At 40.7% G+C, this 27,481-nt stretch overlaps 1 protein-coding gene across 1 annotated transcript in view; it reads left to right on the top strand.

Annotated features, from left to right (window-relative positions):
- Positions 1-27,481, top strand: part of syt7a (synaptotagmin VIIa) — a 304,956-nt gene that overhangs the window by 163,581 nt on the left and 113,894 nt on the right. The window contains exons 3-4 of the mRNA XM_060914462.1: positions 24,850-24,929; positions 26,477-26,611. Of these exons, the coding sequence (XP_060770445.1) occupies positions 24,850-24,929; positions 26,477-26,611 (215 nt within the window). The remainder of the gene's footprint in view (positions 1-24,849; positions 24,930-26,476; positions 26,612-27,481) is intronic.

Genomic DNA, 27,481 nt, shown 5'->3' with positions numbered 1-27,481 from the left:
AAACAGGGTGCCCACTCACACCTGACTGTCATCCCATTGATTGAAAACACCTGACTCTAATTTCACCTTCAAATTAACTGCTAATCCTAGAGGTTCACATACTTTTGCCACTCACAGATATGTAATATTGGATCATTTTCCTCAGTAAATAAATGACCAAGTATAATATTTTTGTCTCATTTGTTTAACTGGGTTCTCTTTATCTTCTTTTAGGACTTGTGTGAAAATCTGATGATGTTTTAGGTACTATTTATGCAGAAATCTAGAAAATTCTAAAGGGTTCACAAACTTTCCAGCACCACTGTAAAGTGGCCAGTGAGTGTAACTTGTCTGAAATGCTATGTTTCTCTGGAAACTTTCAGTTCAAAAACACAGGAATGTTTTTTTTTCTTTCAGGGTGCACTTTAAAATGACGATTTGTCATTTCCCCCCTCCTTAGATCTGTCATTCAGTGCTGCTTATATGTCATTAAGTTATATTGCTGACACTACAATGATGTTGTTTTTACAGTGTCTTGCAAAAGTGTTCATCCCCCTTGGTATTTGTCCAGTGTCATCACATTACAAGCTGGAATTAAAATGGATTTTGGGGGGGTTAGCAGCATTTGATTTACATAACATGCCTACAACTTAAAAGGTGAAAATTGTTGTTTTATTGTGACACAAACAATAATTAAGATTAAAAAAAAACAAAAAACAGAAGTCTGTAGTGTGCATAAGTATTCACCCCCTTTCTTATGAAACCCCTAAATAAGAGCTGGTCCAACCAATTCACTTCATAAGTCACATAATTAGTTGATTTAAGTTCCACCTGCATGCAATCAAAGTATCACATGATCTGTCACATGATGTCTGTATAAAACCCTGAACTATAGATCAGGGTTGGGTCATAAAAAATATCCCAAACTTTGAATATCCCAGGGAGCACCATTAAATCCATTATAGCAAAATGTTAAGAATATGGCACCATTACAAACCTGACAAGAGAAGGCTGCCCACCAAAACTCACAGACCGGGCAAGGAGGGCATTAATCAGAGATGCAACAAAGACACCAAAGATAACACTGAAGGAGCTGCAACGGTCCACAGCAGATATGGGAGTATCTGTCCATAGGACCACTTTAAGCCATACAGTCCCCAGCGTAGGGCTTTATGGAAGAGTGGCCATATAAAAGCCATTGCTTCAAGAAATAAAAGCAAAACAAGAAAACACATTTGGAGTTTGCCCAACAGCATGGCAGACTCCCCAAAAACATGGAAGAAGATTCTCTGGTCAGATGAGACTAAAATTTAACTTGTTGGCCATCATGGGAAATGCCATGTGTGGTGCAAACGCAACACTTCCCATCACCCTGAGAACACCATTCCTACAGTGAAGCATGGTGGTGGCAGCATCATGCTGTGGGGATATTTTTCATCTGCAGGGACAGGAAAGCTGGTCAGGACTGAAGGAAAGATGGATGGCACTAAATACAGGGCAATTCTGGAGGAAAACCTGTTTGAGTCGGCCAGAGGTTTGAGACTGGGACAAAAGTTCACATTCCAGCAGGACAATGGCCCTAAACATACTGCTAAAGCTACAGTGGATTGGTTTAAAGGGAAACATTTAAATGTCTTGGAATGGCCTAATCAAAGCCCAGACCTCAATCCAATTGAGAATCTGTGGCATAACTTGAAGATTGCTGTACACCCACACAACCCATCTAACTTGAAGGAGTTGGAGCAGTTTTGCCTTGTGGAATGGGCAAAAATCCCAGTGGCTAGATGTACTAAGCTAATAGAGACATACCCCAAGAGACTTGCAGCTGTAATTGCAGCAAAAGGTGGCTTTACTGTACAAAGTATTGACTTTGGGGGGTGAATACCTTTGCACACCCCAAATTTGTTTCTTCCTCTTAATTATTGCTTGTGTCACAATAAAACAGCAATTTTCACCTTTAAGGTTGTATGCATGTTGTGTTAATCAAATGGTGCTAACCTCCCAAAAATCCATTTTAATTCCAGTTTGTAATGCGACAAAACAGGACGAACACCAAGGGGGATGAATACTTTTGCAAGACACTGTAGTTATAACACAGACACACAAATCTACCAATCACAGATGGTGATGGGTGAGTCCTGAGTGATTTGCTGAATGTTCATTGGTTGGTTTACAGTGAGAGGCAGATGATGTGTGTTGTGCCCTGTTGTTAGCCTTATAATTCTGGATGTACGTCACGTGCAATCTGTGTATGAGATGACTTTGAAAGGGCAAGCTCTTCAGATTCAGGCACTGTTTGAACTCTATTTCTGCTGTGTATTATCAGAAATATATTAATAAAAACATCAAGAGATATTTGAGAATTCGGCATGCGGGCATGTCCCACTCCCCTGCATTAATTGATTATAATTTTGGAGCGAGATCAAAAGATGTACACCATCACATCATTTTCTGTGTCTACACTCACTCCTGATCAGGCTTCCCACAAGAAAATTTGCTCCCAGTTCTGAAAATGTGTTCAAAAGGACATGCAAGGGATATTAACTCCGATCCTGCGCACATGATATTAACAAGGTCTAACTTTTTTAAGCACAGCAAAATGTAGAAGAAGAACAACAACTACTTTTGTTCATCACATGTACTCTTGTGTCTGCATTTAACCCATCTGAAGCAGTGAACACAAACATGTGCGTGCGCACACACAAGTGAGCAATGAGCGCGCACACATACCCAGAGCAGTAGGCAGCTATGCTACAGCGCCCGGGGAGCAGTTGGGGGTTCAGTGCCTCGCTCAAGGGCGCTTCAGCCCATGGCCATCCCATGTTAACCTAACTGGATGTCTTTGGACTGTGGGGGAAACTGGAGCACCCGGAGGAAACCCACATAGCCATGGGGAGAACATGCAAACTCCACACAGAAAAGCCCCTGTCGGCCGCTGGGCTCGAACCCAGAACCTTCTTGCTGTGAGGTGACCGTGCTAACCACTACACCACCATGCTATCTAGTTAACCTGTTTAGTATATTCTCAAAATGAAAAGCAAATATACACCATAATTCATCTGCAGTGAAGAGCTTGACTTCAGTTTTGTTTTATTCCATTTGTCTAATACTGAGTGAGGAGGAGTGAGTGACTTTGACAGAAGGTGATTATGTGAACCTTTTCATTTTTCAGCTTGTTTGTCTCGGTTTCTGTTTGGAATATAAGCAGCATGAAACTCTAATATAAATCTGCCCTTTTACAAGCACTCGTGCAATACGTGTTCTTTATGAATATTTATACATGTTGATTCCGTCTCTGTACAGGACCAGATTAGCATTTACTGTTCAGTAAAGAATATTAGCATCTAAATGAGAAATTGTGTTCATGTAGGGTATGTTTGTGGCAGATGGAAATACACACAGGCTAATGATGAAGTAGGAACTATATTTAGATGGCAATCACTATATTTTGACAGTACGTTTTATTTCTGCCAGACCAAAAGCACTCCCCACACACACCACACACACACACATTCCTTGTGTTTGCTTCCAGTGCTAAGGATGCAAACAAGTGTATAACTCTGAATCATAGGATATCAGCTGACATTTTGAGTGAGTTTTGTGCCTGTTAGCGATGGTATTTTTTTTTAGTGCATCTCTTATTCCTTCCAGCTCATCATTAGTCAGAAGAAAGTCTTAAGAATGCTGCCAAGATGTCTGGCAGAGTTGCATGTGTTAGGCATGTAACAATATACTGTGTGATGATAAATCATGATACAAATGTATGATTATTTGAATCAATGAAATAAGAAATTAACCAAAATTATAGGGAGGCTGCGTAATCGGTTTGTCCTAGCTATAATTACATTGTTTAGACAGCAGAGGACCTTAATAATGGGACCGCATGACTTCAACATGGGCGGAAGTAACACAGCTCTAATGCCATGAGAAAAAACACACTTTTGTCTCACTATCTTTGTGAAGACCTTCCATTGACATTATTGCAGTTAATTCAGGCTGTGCCTGCACTTAAACCTAACCCTAACCTTAATCTTAGTAATGAAAAGGAAACTTTTTGGCTCTTTTATTTATTTTATTTTTTCAATTTTTGTTTAAAAAAAAAAACACAACAGCAATTTCCTTGTGGGAACCATTCGAGTGTCCCCACAAGGTCGAAATTGTCAGATTTTACTGTCCTTGTGGTGATGTTTAATCCTCAGTAGTATAAACACAGAGAGAGAGAGAGAGAGAGAGAGATTGTACAAATAGATTTAACAAGAAGTCTTTTTTACAGACTGCTGAAAGCTAAAGAAAAGAGAATCAAATGGAGCTAGAACAAATGTTCATAAAAGTTTAAGAAAAGCCCTATTTGTTATTAACCTTTTTCATTTTAATAAAATTAATATTTTAGTGAATAGGCAAATATATTTACACCAACCTTTACAAATGTGGGTAAATAATTATTGTTGATTATTAAGAAAATGAAACAGTTTTATATATATATATATATATATATATATATATATATATATATACACACTGCTGCTTGAAAGTTTGTGAACCCTTTAGAATTTTCTATATTTCTGCATAAATATGACCTAAAACATCATCAGATTTTCACACAAGTCCTAAAAGTAGATAAAGAGAACCCAGTTAAACAAATGAGACAAAAATATTATACTTGGTCATTTATTTATTGAGGAAAATGATCCAATATTACATATCTGTCAGTGGCAAAAGTATGTGAACCTTTGCTTTCAGTATCTGGTGTGACCCCCTTGTGCAGTGATAACTGCAACTAAACGTTTCTGGTAACTGTTGATCAGTCCTGCACACCGGCTTGGAGGAATTTTAGCCCGTTCCTCCGTACAGAACAGTTTCAACTCTGGGATGTTGGTGGGTTTCCTCACATGAACTGGTCACTTCAGGTCCTTCCACAACATTTCAATTGGATTAACGTCAGGAGTCTGACTTGGCCATTCCAAAACATTTTTATTCTTCTTTAACCATTCTTTGGTAGAACGACTTGTGTGCTTAGGGTCGTTGTCTTGCTGCATGACCCACCTGCTCTTGAGATTCAGTTCATGGACAGATGTCCTGACATTTTCCTTTAGAATTCGCTGGTATAATTCAGAATTCATTGTTCCATCAACGATGGCAAGCCGTCCTGACCCAGATGCAGCAAAACAGGCCCAAACCATGATACTACCACCACCATGTTTCACAGATGGGATAAGGTTCTTATGCTGGAATGCAGTGTTTTCCTTTCTCCAAACATAACGCTTCTCATTTAAGCCAAAAAGTTCTATTTTGGTCTCATCCGTCCACAGAACATTTTTCCAATAGCCTTCTGGCTTGTCCACGTGATCTTTAGCAAACTGCAGATGAGCAGCAATGTTCTTTCTAGAGAACAGTGGCTTTCTCCTTGCAACCCTGCCATGCACACCATTGTTGTTCAGTGTTCTCCTGATGGTGGACTCATGAACATTAACATTAGCCAATGTGAGAGAGGCCTTCAGTTGCTTAGAAGTTACCCTAGGGTCCTTTGTGATCTCGCCGACTATTACACGCCTTGCTCTTGGAGTGATCTCTGTTGGTCGACCACTCCTGGGGAGGGTAACAGTGGTCTTGAATTTCCTTCATTTGTACACAGTCTGTCTGACTGTGGATTGGTGGAGTCCAAACTCTTTACAGAGGGTTTTGTAACCTTTTCCAGCCCGATGAGCATCAACAACACTTTTTCTGAGGTCCTCAGAAATCTCTTTTTATTCGTGCCATGATACACTTCCACAAACGTGTGTTGTGAAGATCAGACTTTGATAGATCCCTGTTCTTTAAATAAAACAGGGTGCCCACTCACACCTGATTGTCATCCCATTGATTGAAAACACCTGACTCTAATTTCACCTTCAAATTAACTGCTAATCCTAGATGTTCACATACTTTTGCCACTCACAGATATGAAATATTGGATCATTTTCCTCAATAAATACATGACCAAGTATAATAGTTTTGTCTCATTTGTTTAACTGGGTTCTCTTTATCTACTTTTAGGACTTGTGTGAAAATCTGATGATGTTTTAGGTCATATTTATGCAGAAATGTAGAAAATTCTAAAGGGTTCTCAAACTTTCAAGCACCACTGTATATCTCATCTCATCTCATTATCTCTAGCCGCTTTATCCTTCTACAGGGTCGCAGGCAAGCTGGAGCCTATCCCAGCTGACTACGGGCGAAAGGCGGGGTACACCCTGGACAAGTCGCCAGGTCATCACAGGGCTGACACATAGACACAGACAACCATTCACACTCACATTCACACCTACGCTCAATTTAGAGTCGCCAGTTAACCTAACCTGCATGTCTTTGGACTGTGGGGGAAACCGGAGCACCCGGAGGAAACCCACGCGGACACGGGGAGAACATGCAAACTCCACACAGAAAGGCCCTCGCCGGCCCCGGGGCTCGAACCCGGACCTTCTTGCTGTGAGGCGACAGCGCTAACCACTACACCACCGTGCCGCCACCACTATATATATATATATGTATATATATATAATATGCTCATAAGTTTACATACCCTGGCAGAATTTTTGCTTTCTTGGCCTTTTTTCAGACAATATCAATGATAACACAAAAACTTTTTTCCCCACTTATGGTTAGTGGTTGGATGAAGCCATTTATTGATAAACAACTGTGTTTTCTATTTTTAAATCATAATGACAACAAAAAACATCCAAATGACCCTGATCAAAAGTTTACATACCCCAGTTCTTAATACCGTGTATTGCCCCCTCTAACATCAATGACAGCCTGAAGTCTTTTGTGGTAGTCGTGGATGAGGCTCTTTATTTTCTCAGATGGTAAAGGTGCCCATTCTTCTTGGCAAAAAGCCTCCAGTTCCTGTAAATTCCTGGGCTGTCTTGCATGAACTGCATGCTTGAGATCTCCCCAGAGTGGCTCGATGATATTGAGGTCAGGAGACTGAGATGGCCACTCCAGAACCTTCACTTTGTTCTCCTGTAGCCAATGACAGGTCGACTTGGCCTTGTGTTTTGGATCGTTGTCATGTTGGAACGTCCAAGTACGTCCCATGCGCAGCTTCCGGGCTGATGAGTGCAAATTTGCCTCCAGTATTTGCTGATAACGTGCTGTATTCATCTTTCCTTCAACTTTGACCAAGTTTCCTGTGCCTTTGTAGCTCACACATCCCCAAAACATCAGCGATCCACCTCCGTGCTTTACAGTAGGAATGGTGTTCCTTTCATCAGAGGCCTTGTTGACACCTCTCCAAATGTAACATTTATGGTTGTGGCCAAAAAGTTCATATTTGGCCTCATCACTCCAAATTACCTTGTTCCAGAAGTTTTGAGGCTTGTCTCTGTGCTGTTTGGCGTAAATTTTTGTTGGTCTACCTGACCGTGGTTTGGTTTTAACAGAGCCCCTGATTTTCCATTTGTTAATCACAGTTTGAACACTGCTGACTGGCATTATCAATTCCGTGGATATCTTTTTGTATCCCTTTCCTGTTTTATACAGTTCAACTACCTTTTCCCGTAGATCCGTCGACAATTCTTTTGCTTTCCCCATGACTCAGAATCCAGAAACGTCAGTGGCATATATATATATATATATATATATATAATGTGTGTGTATATATATATATATATATATATATATATATATATATATATATATATTAGTGCTGTCAAAAATGTCGCGTTATTAACGCGTTAACTTGACTCAATTTTAACGGCGATATTTTTTTTTATCGCGAGATTAACGCTCTGTGACATGATGTAGGTTTTTCATAAGCTTTTGAAACTGCCAGGAACTTGCAACAGAGACTTTGCTTAGGAAAACGATAGCAGCTAGACCGTAATGCCACGCCCCGCACAGCCAGAGTCCTCTGCCCTCCCCCCAAAGAACCAGCGCGGGCAGGGCGCGCTAGTAGAGATGGGATTTATGGCTCTTTGATGGGATCCGCATCTTTGTGATCCGTTCTTTGAAAAGAGCCGTTCAAAAGACTGGCTCATTTGGCTCTTTTTAAATATTTATTCAGTTTTAAGAAGACAGCGTCTAAAGAAGCCAGATCCCTCTGAACTGTAAACTCAATGCTATCCCAGAAATCCTTCCTGTAATATGCTAATTTGGCTGCCTCTGATTGGACAGTGCGACGCATTAACAGGCAGAAAGTGTAAAAGTACAAAATGTGTTAAGTGAGCTGAAACAGTAAAGATCAGATTCAATGCAATATTTATCAATGAACAACTTAAACTTAATATAATAGTGTACTTTATATTATAATCAAGCATGTCAAACCTACCGTCACTGTGTAACCTGTCTCTCTGAGTTGTAGACTAACTCAAGCAGTAGATCACTTCACTCATGGTTCTTTTGCTAGCCCCGGTGTTCGGCTTAGGTTTCACTTTGCAGTGGCTGTGTCAAGATGTGTTATGCTTTGCAATACAAAGCAAGCCCATTCACGTTTTTATGCTGATAAGAGAATTACAATGGTTTTTCATGTGACAAAAATGTGCGATTAAATTGCGATTAATCGCGAGTTAACTATGACAGTCACGACATTAATCACGATTAAATATTTTAATCGCTTGACAGCACTAATATATATATATATATATATATATATATATATATATATATATATATATATATATATATATATATACACACACACACACACACACACACACATTATATTTATATATATATATAATATATTTGATCAATGATAGGAAAATAAATGCTGTATTTCTTTGGTAAAGAAAAAAAATAATTTAATTGTTTTTTCAAAGATATTGTGGAAAAATCAAATTGTGAACCCAAGATTGTGAATCAACTCGAATCATGAATTGAGTGAATCGTTATGTGGCTAATGTGTATATTTGTTTGTACAGTACAACTGTCTTTATAATAAGATAGGCAAAAAGACGTTATGAAATTTAGAAAGATGTTGCGAAAGAAAAACGCCACTCAGTGATGACACATTTTTAGTACTATGGCCGTATGTCACAGTCGTGTCCAGTGGTTTTTATATTTAACATGCTTAGACACTTTCAACAGGCACTAAAGTTCTGCAGGCAAAAATGCTTTGTCGATGATAATATTTATTCAAAAGAGGATGGTCAAGCTGACAGGAAGGCTACAGCAACTCAAACACTCTGTACAACTGTGGTGAGCTAAAAAAAAAAAAAAAAAACATTTGGAACCTCAAACCAGCAAGGTTTGAGGTGTTATGTGTTTTGAGGTGATTTTCTGCTCAGCACGGTTATAAAGAGTGGTTATTTTAGTTAACATAGCCTTCCTACCAGCTTCAGTCAGTCTGATTCAGTCTAAATAGTTTCCTTAGACCTTGCTCATCAACACATTGTTTCCACCCACAGAACTACATTACATTGCATTACATTTATGGCATTTAGCAGATGCTCTTATGCAGAGTGACATACGGTATAGCATACCCAGAACAGTCTGGGGAGCAGTCTGGGGTTAGGTGCCTTGCTCAAGGGCACTTCAGCCATTCCTGTTGGTCCAGGGAATTGAACTGGCGACCTTTTGGTCCCAAAGCTGCTTCTCTAACAATTAGGCCATGACTTTCCTGAACTGCCACTGGATTTTTTTTTTACATAAATCTTCACACCAAACTGTAATTTGTTGTGTTTGAAAATCCCAGTAGTTCAGCAGTTTCTGAAATACTCAAACTCACCTGTCTGGCACCAACAACTCAACCATGTCACAGCCACTGAGATCACATTTTCCACTCTTTTCAATGTTGGATGCAAACATGTGATCAAAAGATGAATGAGAGGATAGATCAGAATTTCAGGTTTCATTTTCTGATATTTATATCTAGATGTGTTAAACTTAGGGGTGGCACGGTGGTGTAGTGGTTAGCGCTGTCGCCTCACAGCAAGAAGGTCCGGGTTCGAGCCCCGTGGCTGACAGGGGCCTTTCTGTGTGGAGTTTGCATGTTCTCCCCATGTCTGCGTAGGTTTCCTCCGGGTGCTCCGGTTTCCCCCACAGTCCAAAGACATGCAGGTTAGGTTAACTGGTGACTCTAAATTGAGCGTAGGTGTGAATGTGAGTGTGAATGATTGTCTGTGTCTATGTGTCAGCCCTGTGATGACCTGGTGACTTGTCCAGGGTGTACCCCGCCTTTCACCCGTAGTCAGCTGGGATAGGCTCCAGCTTGCCTGCGACCCTGCACAGGATAAGCGATTACGGATAATGAATGGATGGATTATGTACACTGAGTGCAGAATTATTAGGCAAGTGAGTATTTTGACCACAACATCCTTTTAATGCATGTTGTCCCACTCCAAGCTGTTTAGGCTTGAAAGCCTACTACCAATTAAGTATATCAGGTGCTGTGCATCTGTGTAATGAGAGGGGGTGTGGTCTAATGACATCAACACCCTATATCAGGTGTGCATAATTATTAGGCAACCTCTTTTCCTCTGGCAAAATGGGTCAGAGGAGAGATCTGACAGACTTTGAAAAGTCTTGCAGACGGATGTAGCACTCTTGAAATTGCGAAGATGTTGAAACGTGATCACCGAACAATCAAGCGTTTCATTGCAAATAGTCAACAGGGTCGAAAGAAGTGTGTGGGAAAAAAAAGGCGCAAAATAACTGCACATGATCTGCGGAAAATCAAGCGTGAAGCTAACAAGCAGCCATTAGCATCCAGTTCTGCCATATTCCAGAGTTGCAACATTCCTGGAGTGTCAAAGAGTACAAGGTGTGCAATACTGAGGGACATGGCCAAGGTAAGGAAGGCTGAAAAACGACCACCACTGAGTAAGGCACACAAGATAAAACGTCAAGACTGGGCCAAGAAATATCTTAAGACTGATTTTTCTAAGGTGCTGTGGTCTGATGAGATGAGCGTGACTCTTGATGGGCCAGATGGATGGGCCTGTGGCTGGATCAGTAATGGGCACAGAGCTCCACTCCGACTCGGACGCCAGCAAGGTGGAGGTGGAGTACTGCTATGGGCTGGTATCATCAAAGATGAAACTTGTTGGACCTTTTCGAGTTGAGGATGGACTCAAACTCAACTCCCAGACCTACTGCCAGTTCCTGGAAGAAACCTTCTTCAAGCAGTGGTATAGGAAAAAGTCAGCATCTTTCAAGAAGAACATGATTTTCATGCAGGATAACGCTCCATCTCATGCGTCCAAATACTCCACTACATGGCTAGCCAGTAAAGGCCTGAAAGGTGAAAAAATAATGACATGGCCCCCTTGTTCACCTGACCTAAACCCCATAGAGAACCTGTGGTCCATTATAAAACGTGAGGTCTACAAAGAGGGAAAACAGTACACCTCTCTGAACAGCGTCTGGGAGGCCGTGGTTGCTGCTGCACACAATGTTGGTCGTGAACAGATAAAGAAATTGACAGAATCTATGTATGGAAGGCTTTTGAGTGTCCTCATGAAGAAGGGTGGCTATATTGGTCACTGATTTGTTTTTGTTTTGTGTTTGAATGTCAGATATGTTTATTTGCAAATCTGGAGTTGTCATATCAGTGTACCTGGTGAAAATAAATAAGTGAAATGGCTACATATTTGGTTTTTATTAAGTTGCCTAATAATTCTGCACAGTGAAAGTTACCTGAACACATACATATTCTCCTAAAATGGCCAAAACTAAAAACGCCCCACTCTAACTTCCATACATATTCAGCTTTGATATTTATGAGACTTTTTGGTTGATTGAGAACATAGTTGTTGTTCAATAATAAAACTAATCCTCAAAAATACAACTTGCCTAATAATTCTGCACTCAGTGTATTAATATGCATTTAATATTTGGTTGCATATCCTTTGATTGCAGTAACTGCATCACACTGTCAACCCAGTGGCATCACCAAACTTATACATTCTTCTTTTGTGATGCTTTTCCAGGCTTGTACTGGAGCTTCTTCCAGCTGGGGTTTATTTGGGGGTGGGGTAGGGGGTCTCCCTTCAGTTTCTTCTGAGGTGAAATATTCAGTTGGGTTAAAGCTTGGGTAGGTAGCAGCACGGTGGTGTAGTTTTTAGCACTGTCGCCTCACAGCAAGAAGGTTCTGGGTTTGAGCCCTGTGGCCAGCGGGAGCCTTTCTGTGTGGAGTTTGCATGTTCTCCCCGTGTCAGTGTGGGTTTCCTCCAGGTGCTCTGGTTTCCCCTACAGTTCAAAGACATGCAGTTAGGTTAATGTGGGGTGGCCTTGGGCTGTAGAGCCCTTGAGCAAGGTACTTAACTCCTGACTGCTCCCCGGGCGCTGTAGTGTGGCTGCCCACTGCTCTGGGTGTGTGTGCGCATGTGTTCACTGCTTCAGATGGGTTAAATGCAGAGGATGAACCTCACTGTGCTTGAAGTGTGCATGTGACAAATAAAGGTTTCTTCTTCTTTCTTCTTCTTCTTTTGGAGAAACCAGCAAGTGTAAGCTAGATTTTGAAAATATCCAACTGAAAGTATTAATCAGCTCCCTTCATCTCTCTCTCCAAAGCCAAAATTCATGAATGCACACTGCGTGACTACTGCTGGAGGATGACTCCATGAGAGAGAGCTGTGGGCTGGGGGTGTAGTGTAGCATAACTACCTCATGTCTCATTCACATGTAAGAAAACAACTAACATTATTACAATGAATGTAAACAATGAATATGGCTATCGTTTGGTAGCCTGTTACAGCTAACTTTAGCAATATAACTGCAATATGTCTGTGGAGCTTTGTGGAAGACTTCAGTTAGGTTGGCAGGTAGACAGGCGAGTAGACGATCTAATCATTTCAATCGGACCAAATGAAATGATTTGATGACCTTCTTACAGCCCTGCGACTGCCATAGATGGCAGATTTCTTTTTCTTTTTTTTTTGAGATACATTGATTTTATTCATTGCTGTCAGGATGTGACAAGAATTTCAAGAAATGTAACACAAAATGCTTCTAAAAAATACCTACCCTAGCTTTAAGGCCTGGTGATCCAATCAGCCAATTATGTGGCAGCAACACAACACATAAAATCATGCAGATACAGTTCACGTGTTCACATTTCACATCAGAATATTCTTGTTGTCCGAGACAATGACAAATAACAATTAATTCTTGAATCTGGAATTTTGAATCTGTAGTATATTACAGAATGTACTGTTGTAAAGATTTTGCAAATTTAAAGTGGTATGTTTCTTTACTTGTTGTTGAAGGTTTTTAGGACTTGTTAAATTGGAAATCCAGATTAGTGTAACAGAGTGCCTCAGTGCGAGTCCTTGGAGAGTGTCCTTGGCTGAATTAATGCCTGACGTATACTATAGACCAAAGGCACACAAGCTAGTAGTAATCTCTTAAAGCTCAATACATATTTTATGATTATGGCATTTTGCCAACAATAAACATGGCACAGGTTTCTTGACATTAAGTCAAGGTACAATATCAGTCAAAGGTTTGGACACGCCTTCTAATTCAATGGGTTTTTTTTTCCCATTATTTTTATTAAAGTGTACCTGTACTGAATTTTAATTACTAGCTATTTCAAAAGATCACATATTATACCAGTGGTTCCATCATGTAACGTTCATCATAAGCTCTTGTCAAGTACATGTGAGTTTTAAGTCACTGCTCCGACAATCAGGCATGGTCAGCGACGTGTCGCCTCCTTCACGGGCTGTTCCGGCACCGGTAGTGATGCACAGTCGTTGTTTTATCCGATTGCAAATCTACTTGCACATAACGCCATGAAATAATAGGTATGTGCCATAAAATAAAGATCTATTACAAGTATTTAGATCAATATTTATTCAACGTGTTCTGAAGTTACTTGACTGGGAACTTGCCTGTTCATCAGCTCCCCTTCAGGTGCTGGTCCCCATAGGTACCTGCGGATCATGCCATCAATGAAGGCCATTTCCAGGGACGGTTTGTGAAGGACGTTCGCGTGCAGATTCGGGGTGGATGTAATGCAGCCGTCAAAGCGGTCTGCAATGATTTCATGTTCTTGACAACAGTAAGACTCCATGTCAGTTCTCATGACCGAGCACTGTCCGCATCGACACCATAGAGTGGTAGCCATTTTGGATCTACCATCACGCACATCTCTTGCGGCAGTTTCCTCTTCCGAATCACTAGAATGTGACGACTCACTGTCCTCACAAGCCTCCTCCCTCTCTGGCTCGAATCGATAACCATTAACACCCATTTCATCAAAGTTGCTAGCGATATTTTGCTTCTTTAACACCTCCTTTCACCTCAAATCTCAGCCCACAGAACAATACTTGTTTACTCGCACCCGATAACCCGGAATCAACGACTGTACATCACTTCTGGCTGGCAGTGGTTGCTCCTCATTGGTTTTGCCCCCGCAGGCAATTCACGGAATAAAATTGTCCACAAAAGTGCCTTCACGGTGTTTTTTTTGACTGAACGTGTGTGTCGTTTGTCTATAAGTAATACATAAAGCACGATTAATGTTGTAAGCATGAACAGTACCGGTACACTTTAATTAAAAGACACGTCATGTCTTAAAGTAATGATGGATGTTGTTTCTCTTTACTTAGTTGAGCAATTCTTGACATAATATGGATTACTACAGTTGTGGAAAGTTGCTTCTCTAAACTTTAGGCCATGGCTTCGCCATGCTTTGTATTTTTTGTACAACCCCAATTCCAAAAAAGTTGGGACACTGTGTAAAACATAAATAAAAACAGAATGTGAAGATTTGCAAATCATGGAAACCCTGTATTTCATTGAAACTAGTACAAAGACAACATATCAAATGTTGAAACTGAGAAATTTTATTGTTTTTTGAAAAATATATGCTCATTTTAAATTTGATGTCAACAACACGTTTCAGAAAAGTTGGGACAGTGGCAACAAAAGGCTGAAAAAGTTGTGTAATGCTTAAAAAAATTAATTTGGTTAATTGGCAACAGGTCAGTAACATGACTGGGTATAAAAAGAGCATCCCAGGGAGGTGGAGTCTCTCAGAAATAAAGATGATGAGGGGTTCACCGCTCTGTGAAAGACTGTGTGGGCAAACAGTGCCACAATTTAAGAATAACGTTCGTCAGTGTAAAATTGCAAAAAAATTGGGGATTACATAATCTATGGTACATAATATTAAAAGCTTCAGAGAATCTGGAGAAATCTCTGTATATAAGAGACAAGGCTGAAAACAGACACTGGATACGTGTGATCTTCAGGCCCTCAGGCGACACTGCATTAAAAGCAGACATGTGTGTGTAGTGGAAATCACTGTATGGGCTCAGGAACACTTCAGAAAACCATCGTCTGTGAAAACAGTTCATTATTGCATCCACAAATGCAAGTTAAAACTAGATATAAGCAATATCCAGAAACACCGCCACCTTCTCTGGGTCCAAGCTCTTATGATGGACTGAGGCGAAGTAGAAAATTCTCTCAAGGTCTGACAAATCAAAAGTAGAAATTCTTTTTAGAAATCAGGGACACCACGTCCTCCAGGCGAAAGAGGAGAGGGACCATCCGACATGTTATCAGTGCACAGTTCAAAACCCAGCATCTGTGATGGTATGAGGGTGCATTAGTACACAAGACATGGGTAGCTTGTAAATCTGGGGAGGCATCATGAATGCTGAATGATATATACAGTGGTGCTTGAAAGTTTGTGAACCCTTTAGAATTTTATATGACCTAAAACAACATCAGATTTTCACACAAGTCCTAAAAGGAGATAAAGAGAACCCAGTTAAACAAATGAGACAAAAATATTATACTTGATCATTTATTTATTGAGGAAAATGATCCAGTATTACATATCTGTGAGTGGCAAAAGTATGTGAATCTCTAGGATTAGCAGTTAATTTGAAGGTGAAATTAGAGTCTGGTGTTTTCAATCAATGGGATGACAATCAGGTGTGAGTGGGCACCCTGTTTTATTTAAAGAACAGGGATCTATCAAAGTCTGATCTTCACAACACATGTTTGTGGAAGTGTATCATGGCACGAACAAAGGAGATTTCTGAGGACCTCAGAAAAAGCGTTGTTGATGCTCATCAGGCTGGAAAAGGTTACAAAACCATCTCTAAAGAGTTTGGACTCCACCAATCCACAGTCAGACAGATTGTGTACAAATGGAGGGAATTCAAGACCATTGTTACCCTCCCCAGGAGCGATCGACCAACAAAGATCACTCCAAGAGCAAGGCGTGTAATAGTCGGTGAGGTCACAAAGGACCCCGGGGTAACTTCTAAGCAACTGAAGGCCTCTCTCACATTGGCTAATGTTAATGTTCATGAGTCCACCATCAGGAGAACACTGAACAACAATGGTGTGCATGGCAGGGTTGCAAGGAGAAAGCCACTGCTCTCCAAAAGGAGCATTGCTGCTCGTCTGCAGTTTGCTAAAGATCACGTGACAAGCCAGAAGGCTATTGGAAAAATGTTTTGTGGACGGATGAGACCAAAATAGAACTTTTTGGTTTAAATGAGAAGCATTATGTTTGGAGAAAGGAAAACACTGCACTCCAGCATAAGAACCTTATCCCATCTGTGAAACATGGTGGTGGTAGTATCATGGTTTGGGCCTGTTTTGCTGCATCTGGGCCAGGATGGCTTGCCATCATTGATGGAACAATGAATTCTGAATTATACCAGCGAATTCTAAAGGAAAATGTCAGGACATCTGTCCATGAACTGAATCTCAAGAGAAGGTGGGTCATGCAGCAAGACAACGACCCTAAGCACACAAGTCGTTCTACCAAAGAATGGTTAAAGAAGAATAAAGTTAATGTTTTGGAATGGCCAAGTCAAAGTCCTGACCTTAATCTAATCGAAATGTTGTGGAAGGACCTGAAGCGAGCAGTTCATGTGAGGAAACCCACCAACATCCCAGAGTTGAAGCTGTTCTGTACGGAGGAATGGGCTAAAATTCCTCCAAGCCGGTGTGCAGGACTGATCAACAGTTACCGCAAACGTTTAGTTGCAGTTATTGCTGCACAAGGGGGTCACACCAGATACTGAAAGCAAAGGTTCACATACTTTTGCCACTCACAGATATGTAATATTGGATCATTTTCCTTCATAAATAAATGACCAAGTATAATGTTTTTGTTTCATTTGTTTAACTGGGTTCTCTTTATCTACTTTTAGGACTTGTGTGAAAATCTGATGATGTTTTAGGTCATATTTATGCAGAAATATAGAAAATTCTAAAGGGTTCACAAACTTTCAAGCACCACTGTACATGTTTCAGAGCAATATGCTGCCATCCAGACAAAATCTTTTTCAGGGAAGGCCTTCCTTCTTTCAGCAAGACAATGCCAGACCACTTTCTGCACATATTAAAACTGCATGGTTCTGCAGTAAGAGAGTCTGGGTGCTAAACTGGCCTGCCTGCAGTCCAGATCTGTTTCCCATTTAAAACGTTTGGCACATTATGAAGCGCAAAATATGACAAAGGAGACCCCGAATTGTTAAGCAACTGAAACTGTATCTCAGGCAAGAATGGGACAGCATTTCTCTTTCAAAACTACAGCAACTGGTCTCTTCAGTTCCCAAATGTTTACAGAGTGTTGGTATAAGTAGAGGTGATGCAACACCGTGGTAAACATGCTCCTGTCCCAACTTTTTTGAAATGTGTTGCTGATATGAAATTCAAAATGAGCATATATTTTTCAAAAAACAATAAAATTTCTCAGTTTCAACATTTGATATGTTGTCTTTGTACTATTTTCGAATGAAATATAGGATTTCCATGATTTGCAAATTATTGCATTCTGTTTTTATTTACAGTTTATATCGTGTCCCAACTTTTTTGGAATTGGGGTTATACACCTTACAGGGACAAGAAATAGAGAGGGTGTCATCCTATACATATTTGGGTTTTTTATTGGATGAAAATCTTTCTTTTAATTCCCATGTTAATAATTTGGTGAAGAAGAAGAACTTTATTCATCACACGCTTGTGAAATTCCTCTCTGCATTTAACCCATCTGAAGCCGTGAACACACACGTGAGCAATGAGCACACACACATACCCAGAGCAGTGGGCAGCCATGCTAACAGCACCCAGGGAGCAGTTGGGAGTTAGGTGCCTCGCCCAAGGGGGCCTCAGCCCAAGGCCATCCCATATTAACCTAACCGCATGTCTTTGAACTGTGGGGGAAACCGGAGCACCCGGAGGAAACCCACGCAGACACGGGGAGAACATGCAAACTCCACACAGAAAGGCCCTCGCCGGCCTCGAACCCAGAACCTTCTTGCTGCGAGGTGACCATGCTAACCACTTACACCACCATGCCGCCCCTAAGCAGCTTAAAGTAAAGCTAAGTTTCTATTTTTAGAAATAAGGCTTGTTTTAATTTAAAAGCCAGAAAAGAGCTTGTTGCAGCCACTTTTTAAAATCTGTTTTAGATTATGGTGACATTCTATATGCATGCTGCAAAGACTGTGTTGTGCTCACTGGATGCGGTTTATTATTTCATGTTACACTTTATAACTAAGGCTGGGTTTCCACTCACCACTGCAATTTATACAGGTTATCTGGTTGGCCTTCACTGTCAATACGTAGACAGCCTCATTGGCTCATTTTCATTTATAAAGTAGTTATTGGTTTGTTACCATCTTATTTATTTTTTCACAGACAACTAACAATAGATATAACCTCAGGTCTAACAATATCATCCTTTTCAATGAACTGTGAAATCTGAATTTGGTAAAACAGCTTTTCGGTACAATGCCTCTTCATCCTGGAATCCATGCATAATTATGATATGGGTGTCTGTGTACGTATGGATGTGTATAGTTATAGGTATGTGTATATGTATGTATTGTATATATGTATTGTATGTGTGTATATATGCATAGCATAAGTATTTGTATATATATGATTTGATTTGGGCGATATTATACCATGTTGGTATGTCTTGGTATGTTGGTGTGGTTTTTTTTTTTGGTTGATTTTGCTTTCTTTTGTATATACGCTATTCTGTTTATGACGATGTCTTGATGATTACATTTTTTTTTTGGTTTGTTTTATATTTTCTTTACTGTTCGGAATCAATCAGTCAATCAATCAATCAATCAATCAATCAATCAATCAATCAATCAATCAATCCACTTCAGAAACTGTTAAAACTTGACATACTCATTCCATGTTCTGATTTTAAAACTTTGTGTTGCAAACACTCTATCACTGTGAATGCTTTTAGGTTGTCATTGTTATATTTTCCTTATTCTGTTCACTTCCTTATTTCCTTTGTACGTTGTATGGCGTTTATGTTTGTATGTTTTATATTCTAGCTAGGTGCTGCCCTTTCTTGGCCAGGGCTCACTTGGAAAAGAGACTTCTGTCTCAATGTGATTTATCCTGGCTAAATAAAGGATAAATAAAATGAAATAAAAAATAAATTTGACATTCACTAGATAGCACATTGGGCAGCATGGTGGTATAGTGGCATGGCACTGTCGCCTCACAGCAAGAAGGTCCTGGGTTCGAGCCCAGTGGCCGACAGGGGCCTTTCTGTGTGGAGTTTGCATGTTCTCCTCATGTCTGCATGGGTTTCCTCCGGATGCTCCGGTTTCCCCCAAAGACATGCAGGTTAGGCTAATTGGTGGCTTTAAATTGACCGTAGGTGTGAATGTGAGCGCGAATGGTTGTTTGTCTCTATGTGTCAGCCCTGTGATGACCTGGTGACTTGTCCAGGGTGTACCCCGCCTCTCGCCCGTAGTCAGCTGGGATAGGCTCCAGCTTGCCTGCTACAGACAACCAGCTACAGACAATGGATGGATGGATAGATGGCACATCAGAACCACGTGCATCCCTGTGCATCAGGTTTCCAAGTTTAAAAACAAAAAAGTTTAGTAATTTCATGCACAGGAATGTGAAACACACTGCTAAGCTACATCTCTCTTTAAAACGTTCCGCTGTCATCATGATTGTTGTCAGGAATTGCATCTCAAAAACTCTGACCTTACATTCACATTACATTTCAGTAGGTTTAAAAGCTACATTATAGGATTTTAAAATTTAAGCATGATCTATAATAGGAAAACCAGTTAGTGTTAGTCACAATCTAGAAGGGTGGCACGGTGGTGTAGTGGTTAGCACTGTTGCTTCATAGTAAGACGATTCTGGGTTCGAGCCCAGTGGCCGACGGGGGCCTTTCTGTGTGAATTTGCGTGTTCTCTCCATGTCTGTGCAGGTTTCCTCTGGGTGCTCCAGTTTCCCCCACAGTCCAAAGACATGCAGGTTAGGCTAACTGGCTACTCTAAATTGTCCATTGATCAAGCTTGGAGAGGGAAAACAAAGTTTAAATGCTCTAAACAGTTAAAATGTCAACAGTGTTGACCCTACGGCTCTTGCCGGCTATGGGATGAAAAACAATCTAGAAAAGTATGTGATTTAAGACACAATGTTAGTTTGTTAAAGGATACGGGACATGAAACATAAATGCACGCTATATCAGTTTCTTTCCATTAAAAATATGAATTAATTGCATCAACAAATACAAAATCATCTATTAAATTCAGCAAAATCGTTATATTTGTGATGATTATATGGCATTTCTGCTTGACTTCCGATATGCATTTTTTGCAACCGGAAGAGCCGCTGTCACGTGATCATACGTAACAAAAACTTTCGGGCACAGCACAAGCGGGTAGATGAATGGAGAAGTGGATGACAAGAAAATTGCTTTTATAGTCTTTAAAGTACATTGGACATCATACATTGGACATCATGGTGTATTGTGCTGCTTATGGTTGCAATAATTCCAATGGGAAATGCCCTGGAATAATTTTTTTGCATTCCCCAAGGACCCGAAGCTGAGGAAAGTGTGGGCTCACCTGCGCATGCGCAGTAGGCTTTGCGCATGCGCAGTAGGCTTGGTAGGACAAATCCAAGAGGTAGGATAACTTTACAGAACACCTGTTGAAAAAACTTTGCACCTACTGTTTCCCACAAACTGTGTTCGGACCATTTCACTGAGGATTCTTTCAACATTAATACTCAGGTACTGAGCGATATTAATTCATGAAACATGAAACAGGAAGTATAAGGATGAGAAAAAAAAACAGTTTAAATCGGGAAGCTGCGCACATTTGCGCCAGGCTGCACAAATGTGCGCAGCTTCCCGATTTAAACTGCTTTTTCTTTCTCATCCTTATACGGTACTTCATGTTTCATGAATTATCACTTTTTTTTTTTAAATCGGATCTGCGCGATTCAGCCGTGAAAAAGGCGGCATCCGCCGAAAGGCGCGCTGTTTGCATCCCTGCACGGAGGCCAGGGGACAGGGCAGGAATATTTTTGTTGATATGAGTGATCCGGTGCGATTTCGCGACCCCCCTGTTGAAGACCTCTGCGCTAAGCGACTGAAAGCCGAGGTAAGGATTAGTATTATAATTTTGGGTGTATCAATTATTGATTATCATAATTCTGACTCGTTTCGCCATTTTGAATGTTTTCATCTCAGACTCTGGAAGCATTGTATCTCAATCAATCTCGAAAAATATCAGCAAAAAAAAAAACTAGCTTGCAACGGACTTTAGCTAGATCTATGATGAACTTTCAGTGTATGATACAAAAATAATACTTCTTTCAACAGATCATTAGCCTTTGAGCAGAATTGTTTTTAACTTACCAGGATGTGTTATCGAGCTGACCGCTTTCAGTTTCATGAGGGCTGAATGAACTCTCACTCTCAATCATCTGACCCGTCAGAGTAAAGACAAGATCCATGTTCATGTGAATTTCCAGCTATCGGTTCGAATTGATAAGGTCTAACTTCACATCTCTGTGAAACATCGGGAATGTCACTGTCGATGGTGTCCATTTCGGTAACCTGTTTACATTAGATTCCCAAGCGCTGGCTCCTTGGAAAGTTTTTGTTGCGTCACGGGTCACGTGACCACCTAGCTCATTAACGAATCCTTGTTTTACGCTGATGTATAAAAAAACTTGAATAATGTGATGATTTTCACATTTTTGACGCCCTGCAGTGATTTAGATGGCATTTCTTATGTCCTTTATACATAATTATGCCCAGGTAAAAATCCATGTCCCATATCCTTTAAGTGGAAATAGATGGACGGACGAATTATTGCTGAATTCGTACGCTTATTGCCTGCGTGTCAGGAGAGTGAAAGACAAAAAAAATACACTTTTAAATATTAACCACAAAATCTGTCTTTCCTATTTCTAATTTGTAAAATAATTTCATCAAACAAAAGAGATGATTATGGGTTTCTCTCACTATCTCATCTCACTATTCCATTTGTAAATCAAGCGAGCCCTTTTTTTTTGCATCTGTTACACATAATTGCATTATATTACCTCTGTCTCTATATAGGTGAGCACTGACTGCCTCTGTTTTATCGGTCTGTATCTTCACCCTCCACACACCCTTCCGATCCTGTAAGTGCACGAATGCATTAAGTGCAGGCACAGTGGGTCCTGACTGACGTATAAAACGAGTTGACTCTATTTATAGACTTGAGTACTCTCATTCCTCTACACACTCGCATGGATGCATGCACACACACACACACACACGTGAGCTGATTCAGCGCTTGTGTCCTTGCTTTCGGAGATCCCCGCAGCATCACAGCTCCACCAATCACAGAGCTTTGTTTGTCCAAGCGTAACCACAGCATGTCCGTTGCTGCGAGATGCTCTCGGCCACAGTGAAGCAAAGCCAGCCAAGCCATTCATACACTCAAACCCTGCTGTCCCCTAGCTCTGGACTGGCTCAGGGAACACGACAGATAGTGCTGATGAGTCAGATAGCCACAGTCTCAAAGGCCACGGGTGAGATCTCAAACCGTCTGCTGATTACTAAGTAGTGTACACCACGCTGGGTACAGGACGAGACTTGTTGCATGACTTGTTGTGTGACGTGTTTTATCAATGATGCTGTAAATGAATATAATGAAGTACCACCTTCAGACCATATGTCTGTCTGCACACCAGTTGCAGTTCACCATGGGACCAAAATATTCCCATCGTATTTAAAGGGATGTTCAGGATTTTACAACTTTATTATTATTATTATTATTATTACTTCCTGCACTGAGAACACCTGTACAGCTGCTCATTCATGACCTCTTCTGATGTTTGACGTGAACATTAACTGAAGCTCTTGACTTGTATCTGCATGACTTTATGCTTTGTACTGCTGTCAAATGATTGGCTATCTGATTGGATAATTGCATTAATGAGCAGGTGTCCTTATTAAAGTGGCTGGTGAATGTTAATTGTGAATAAATGCTTGACTTCTATTATGAGACAGATTTGAGTTAACAGCTTTTCTTTTTTCAGGACAGGGGAATGTGTCTAATGTCTTGACTAAATTGATTAAAGTGAGCATGCATATGCGACAGATGCATTGGCTAGAGATTAATGTGGTTGGAGGGGGAGGTGCTAGAATATTTCCAACATCATATACAATATAACCAACATCACAAACAAGTACATCATATGGTCATACTGGATATGAGGAAATATTGTGATTTTTGAGCACACATACAAATAGTGGTCTTAAAGCTAGACTGCCTTTCAGATTTTTCAAGTTCAGGTCATAAAAAGAATTTTCCCAACGCCCAATTATTTTTGTTTAGTGGACCGAAAGCTACTGAATTCGAATCACAGACTTCCAATTTTATTAGTTTTTTTTAAATAGAACAATTAATGAATTTACAGCTACGTGGCCCTAAATTCTCCATTATTTTTTTTCCTGCTTCACTGTGACGCAATACAAGATACTACGCCATGCATCACGTGGTGGGCTTTCCCCATTCGCACAAGGCATTGTGGGATACAAATTTGAAACCGGAGAGACAAATAGAGGACGTGAATGAAACGTGAAAGACTGACTACAGTAACAAAAGATGTTGTGTTGCGAAGGAAAGGAAACACAGTACCAAACTAATAAATATCGGCGGTCAGCGAACACCTCAGTGTGATCAGCTGTTCGTTTAACAACAGAATGATGTAATAGTCAGTGTGCGGTCAAGGTAAACCTGTAGATGGCAGTAATGCAACACTGTGGATACCAGCTGCCGTAAAACCCGAAAGAAGAAGGTAAACCTGCGCATGCGCACACGGACTTCCTCTGTCTGCTTGACTGCGTGAAGCGAGCGATTTCATGCACATTATTTGCTCGTGAATCCCTTCAAATTAAATAACTTCCCAGCCACAGAATGGCCTGATTTTTTAAAGGTATTACAGAAATAAACATGTATCGCAATGACCAAATTTCAGAGGGAACTAAATTCCACCGATTTTATGAAATCGAAAGGCCGTCTAGCTTTTAATTTGCCTAAACCCCTAAAAGTGACCGTGTAGCAGTCTGAACTACAGCAGCTTCAAACTCCCCAGCAGTGAATACAGAGAGATGGGACAAACTTTAACAAGATGCACACAGCCACCATTAGTTGTACTCTATTGAGGATGAAACTCCAGAATACTTGGTGTGTGAAATGTTCTTGTATGTGCATGCTATTTTAATTGGTCCATGCGCTCAGTGCTCAGTATCTGGAAAGTAGAACATCTGGAACATGGATTTCTATTTCCTTGAAGAACGGTTTGGGGATGCTGAAATGAGGCGAGGTGTTGTTTCTCTCCTCCTGTCTGCCGAGAGCACGACTCGGTGACACAGCCCTGAGGTGATAGAGTTAAACTGGGTCTTTCTGTAAATATGTGTCTGCAGTAATTACAGCTGAAGAAGGAGTGTGATGTCAACAGTCGGATGTTTGGGGGGAGGGGGGGGGGTGCAGGAGGAGCACAGTGAAGAGCATAATGACTTACATACAGACCTGGTGGATGCACTCCAACATCATGTCTCTAGGTTTAATTAGGAGGCTTTATCTCATGAACTATCTCATTCTACCATCCCCCCCCCTTTCTGTCCATGTCTAGGGAAAAAGAAATAAACCAGGGGTTGAGGCAGTGGGCACTCCAGACTCCGCACGAGGCCGAGGAGAGAAGAAAGCCATCAAGTAGGTGCTCGCTAAATTAATATCTCTCTCTCTCTCTCTCTCTCTCTCTCTCTCTCTCTCTCCTACCTATGCTGTGGTGGGATGAGATCACATGACTTGGTAAGTCTGATGCCAAGGCAGCTAAAGAGCTCTGCTGATAGTCATGTGACAAGCACCATAAAGTGTTCCAACTTCCTGTCCTTTATTCCCTTCCAATCCTGTATGCCTTTTTTTCCCCTTATGATCTCTTTTTTGTTACATTAAAATGTTGCATGTCATCTGCTCCAAGGCGTTATTATAATCTGATCTGCTTAGATTGAAAACCATATCAGCTTACTCTATGGCAAAACTCCTTTTCCATTATGCATAATTCCGCTCTCTTGACTGATAGCATCTTCGATGCTTAAGTGTGTGTATGATGGCAGAATACGAGCTGTGGGGAGCGGCACACGCAGTAAATGAATCTTTCCTCAATAGTGGATTTTGCTTTTGTGTGTGTGTGTGTGTGTGTGTGTGTGAGAGAGAGAGAGAGAGAGAGAGAGAGAGAAAGAGAGGTGCTTGGCAGTCATAAGTGCTGCCTGTAAGTGAGAGTTAAGTGGGGTGGATGCGTCGTGTTGGTGCACAGCTGTTGTTATTGGTGCGAGTTGGTGAAGGCAATCGCTGCTTCCTTTTTCACGCTCCTGGAGAGCTTGTTTGATCTCTCACTCGTGACTTATGTAAAATGCAGTTCACTTACTTCTGTAATGCAGCTGTGCTCTCAGAATAATCATAATAATAATAATAATAATAATGGAGGATCCACATTTGTCTGTTTGCAGGTGGTGCTGATGCACAAATGTCTTTTTTTTCCCTATTGCACTTCATGAATGTATGTTTCAAATGGCTTTATTTTATTTGCTTCTTTTGGCGCAGACAAAACTGCTTGTTCTCTTTACGAGTTTGGTCTCTCTGGATGTAACGCACCCGACTTTCTCCCCTCATATCTTCAAGTAATGTGCAGTTCCGCTCTGAACGTGCAGAATGTAAATCTTCACGAGTGTTTTTATCCATGATTTATGTACATTCTGTGTTTCTCTGCTTCGCTAACTCTCTTTTCTCTCCTTAGCACAGTGGAAAATATCTGGATTGATTTTTTTTTTTTTAATGTTGTATCACCATTCTCTTTTTTGTATAATCTGTCGATTAAAGTTTGCATGTAAACACTGAAACTGATATCATGTAGCTGTATTTCTCACTTTTCTCTCTGATTATATCTGATTTACTGAAACTGATAATGAATGTCCAGAGAACTGTTGTGTTTTTTTTTTCCTTTCTGTCCCTTTTTAAGGCTGTTCTGTTTTGCTGTAAGAACACTTTGTGGTTTTTCTCCAGTGGATCTACTTTAAACCGTTTCAGATTTAAACCTCTTTAAACGTTATCTTTCGGTGAGGACGGCCTTCAGGGATTCCATGGATCCCTGGCTACGGTTCAGCTCTTTACAACTAATTGATGGACGGATGGGTTTAGATGGATGACTGATGAATGGATATGCTGTGTCTCATGGATGTGTGTCTCTTTCTGGCCTTTAGTGATCTAGACAGAGACTTTTGGAATAACAATGACAGCAATTCAGAGCAGCAGCGGTGGAGCTCCTACCCGCCCAAGGAGTTTGTACTAAACATTTCTCCCTATGCCCCTTATGGAGACCCTCGCCTCACGCTCAAGTGAGTCTCTGTCCAGGCTGGTAAGAGACCCAACCCTTACCCAACCCCAACAGACCCCACCCTAACTACCCAACCTTTTATAACCCCTGCCACCAGGCAAGGCTGTAGAGTGCAGCTGAGCAGGTTGACTTGACTCTTTGACGCATGACCTTTAATGAAATGAACAAAGAATAGAAAAAAAAAAAACCCAACCCATACAACCTACTTAACATTTCTTTATTTGTGTGAAATTTGAAATAATTCCATTGCATATCTCACCATTTCATTTCATATATGGTGCCTTATATGTTAAACGCTAAGGAAAGGCAACAGTTTTCCAAAAGGCTATGACCCCTTTTACAGCTGGCAATCTGTATGCACAGTCTGTTGTTGTTGTTTTTTTTTTTTCGGATGAGCTGTAAATGCACATACAGGATGCGATGGAGCAGCCTGAGCACCTCGTGCTGTGTTTAGATTTCAGTTTGGTGTAAATGCAGTCCAGCCAAATGAAGTACTTTTACTGAGGAAGAGGTCTTACCTGGGGAACTGACGATGTTGATATGCCCTTGGTGAGTACTTGTTTGCATAATGCCACGGGAAAAAAAAAAAAAAAAGTGAAATCCGTCCTCACCAATGTGCATGCATTTAAAGCAACATGTAAATGCATCTACTGTGACCCAGATAGCACACTCACACATTTAGCCAACGTCGGCACAATGTGTGAAAATGACGTCTCGATGAAGCTTGTTTGCTAATTGGGAAGATGTGGGCACAACATCGCTTTGGTTCTCGGGCAATACATGTACTTAATCTTCTTCTTTTCATGCTTTTAGAGGAATATTTATCCTGTTTCTAATCAGTCATGCGTGACATAGCTAAAAATAGGTTATG

This window comes from Neoarius graeffei, chromosome 2, assembly GCF_027579695.1.
Source record: "Neoarius graeffei isolate fNeoGra1 chromosome 2, fNeoGra1.pri, whole genome shotgun sequence".
Taxonomy (NCBI): Eukaryota; Metazoa; Chordata; class Actinopteri; order Siluriformes; family Ariidae; genus Neoarius; species Neoarius graeffei.
The sequence above is the reverse complement of the archived record's forward strand: the minus strand, read 5'-3'. Positions and strand labels throughout refer to the sequence as shown.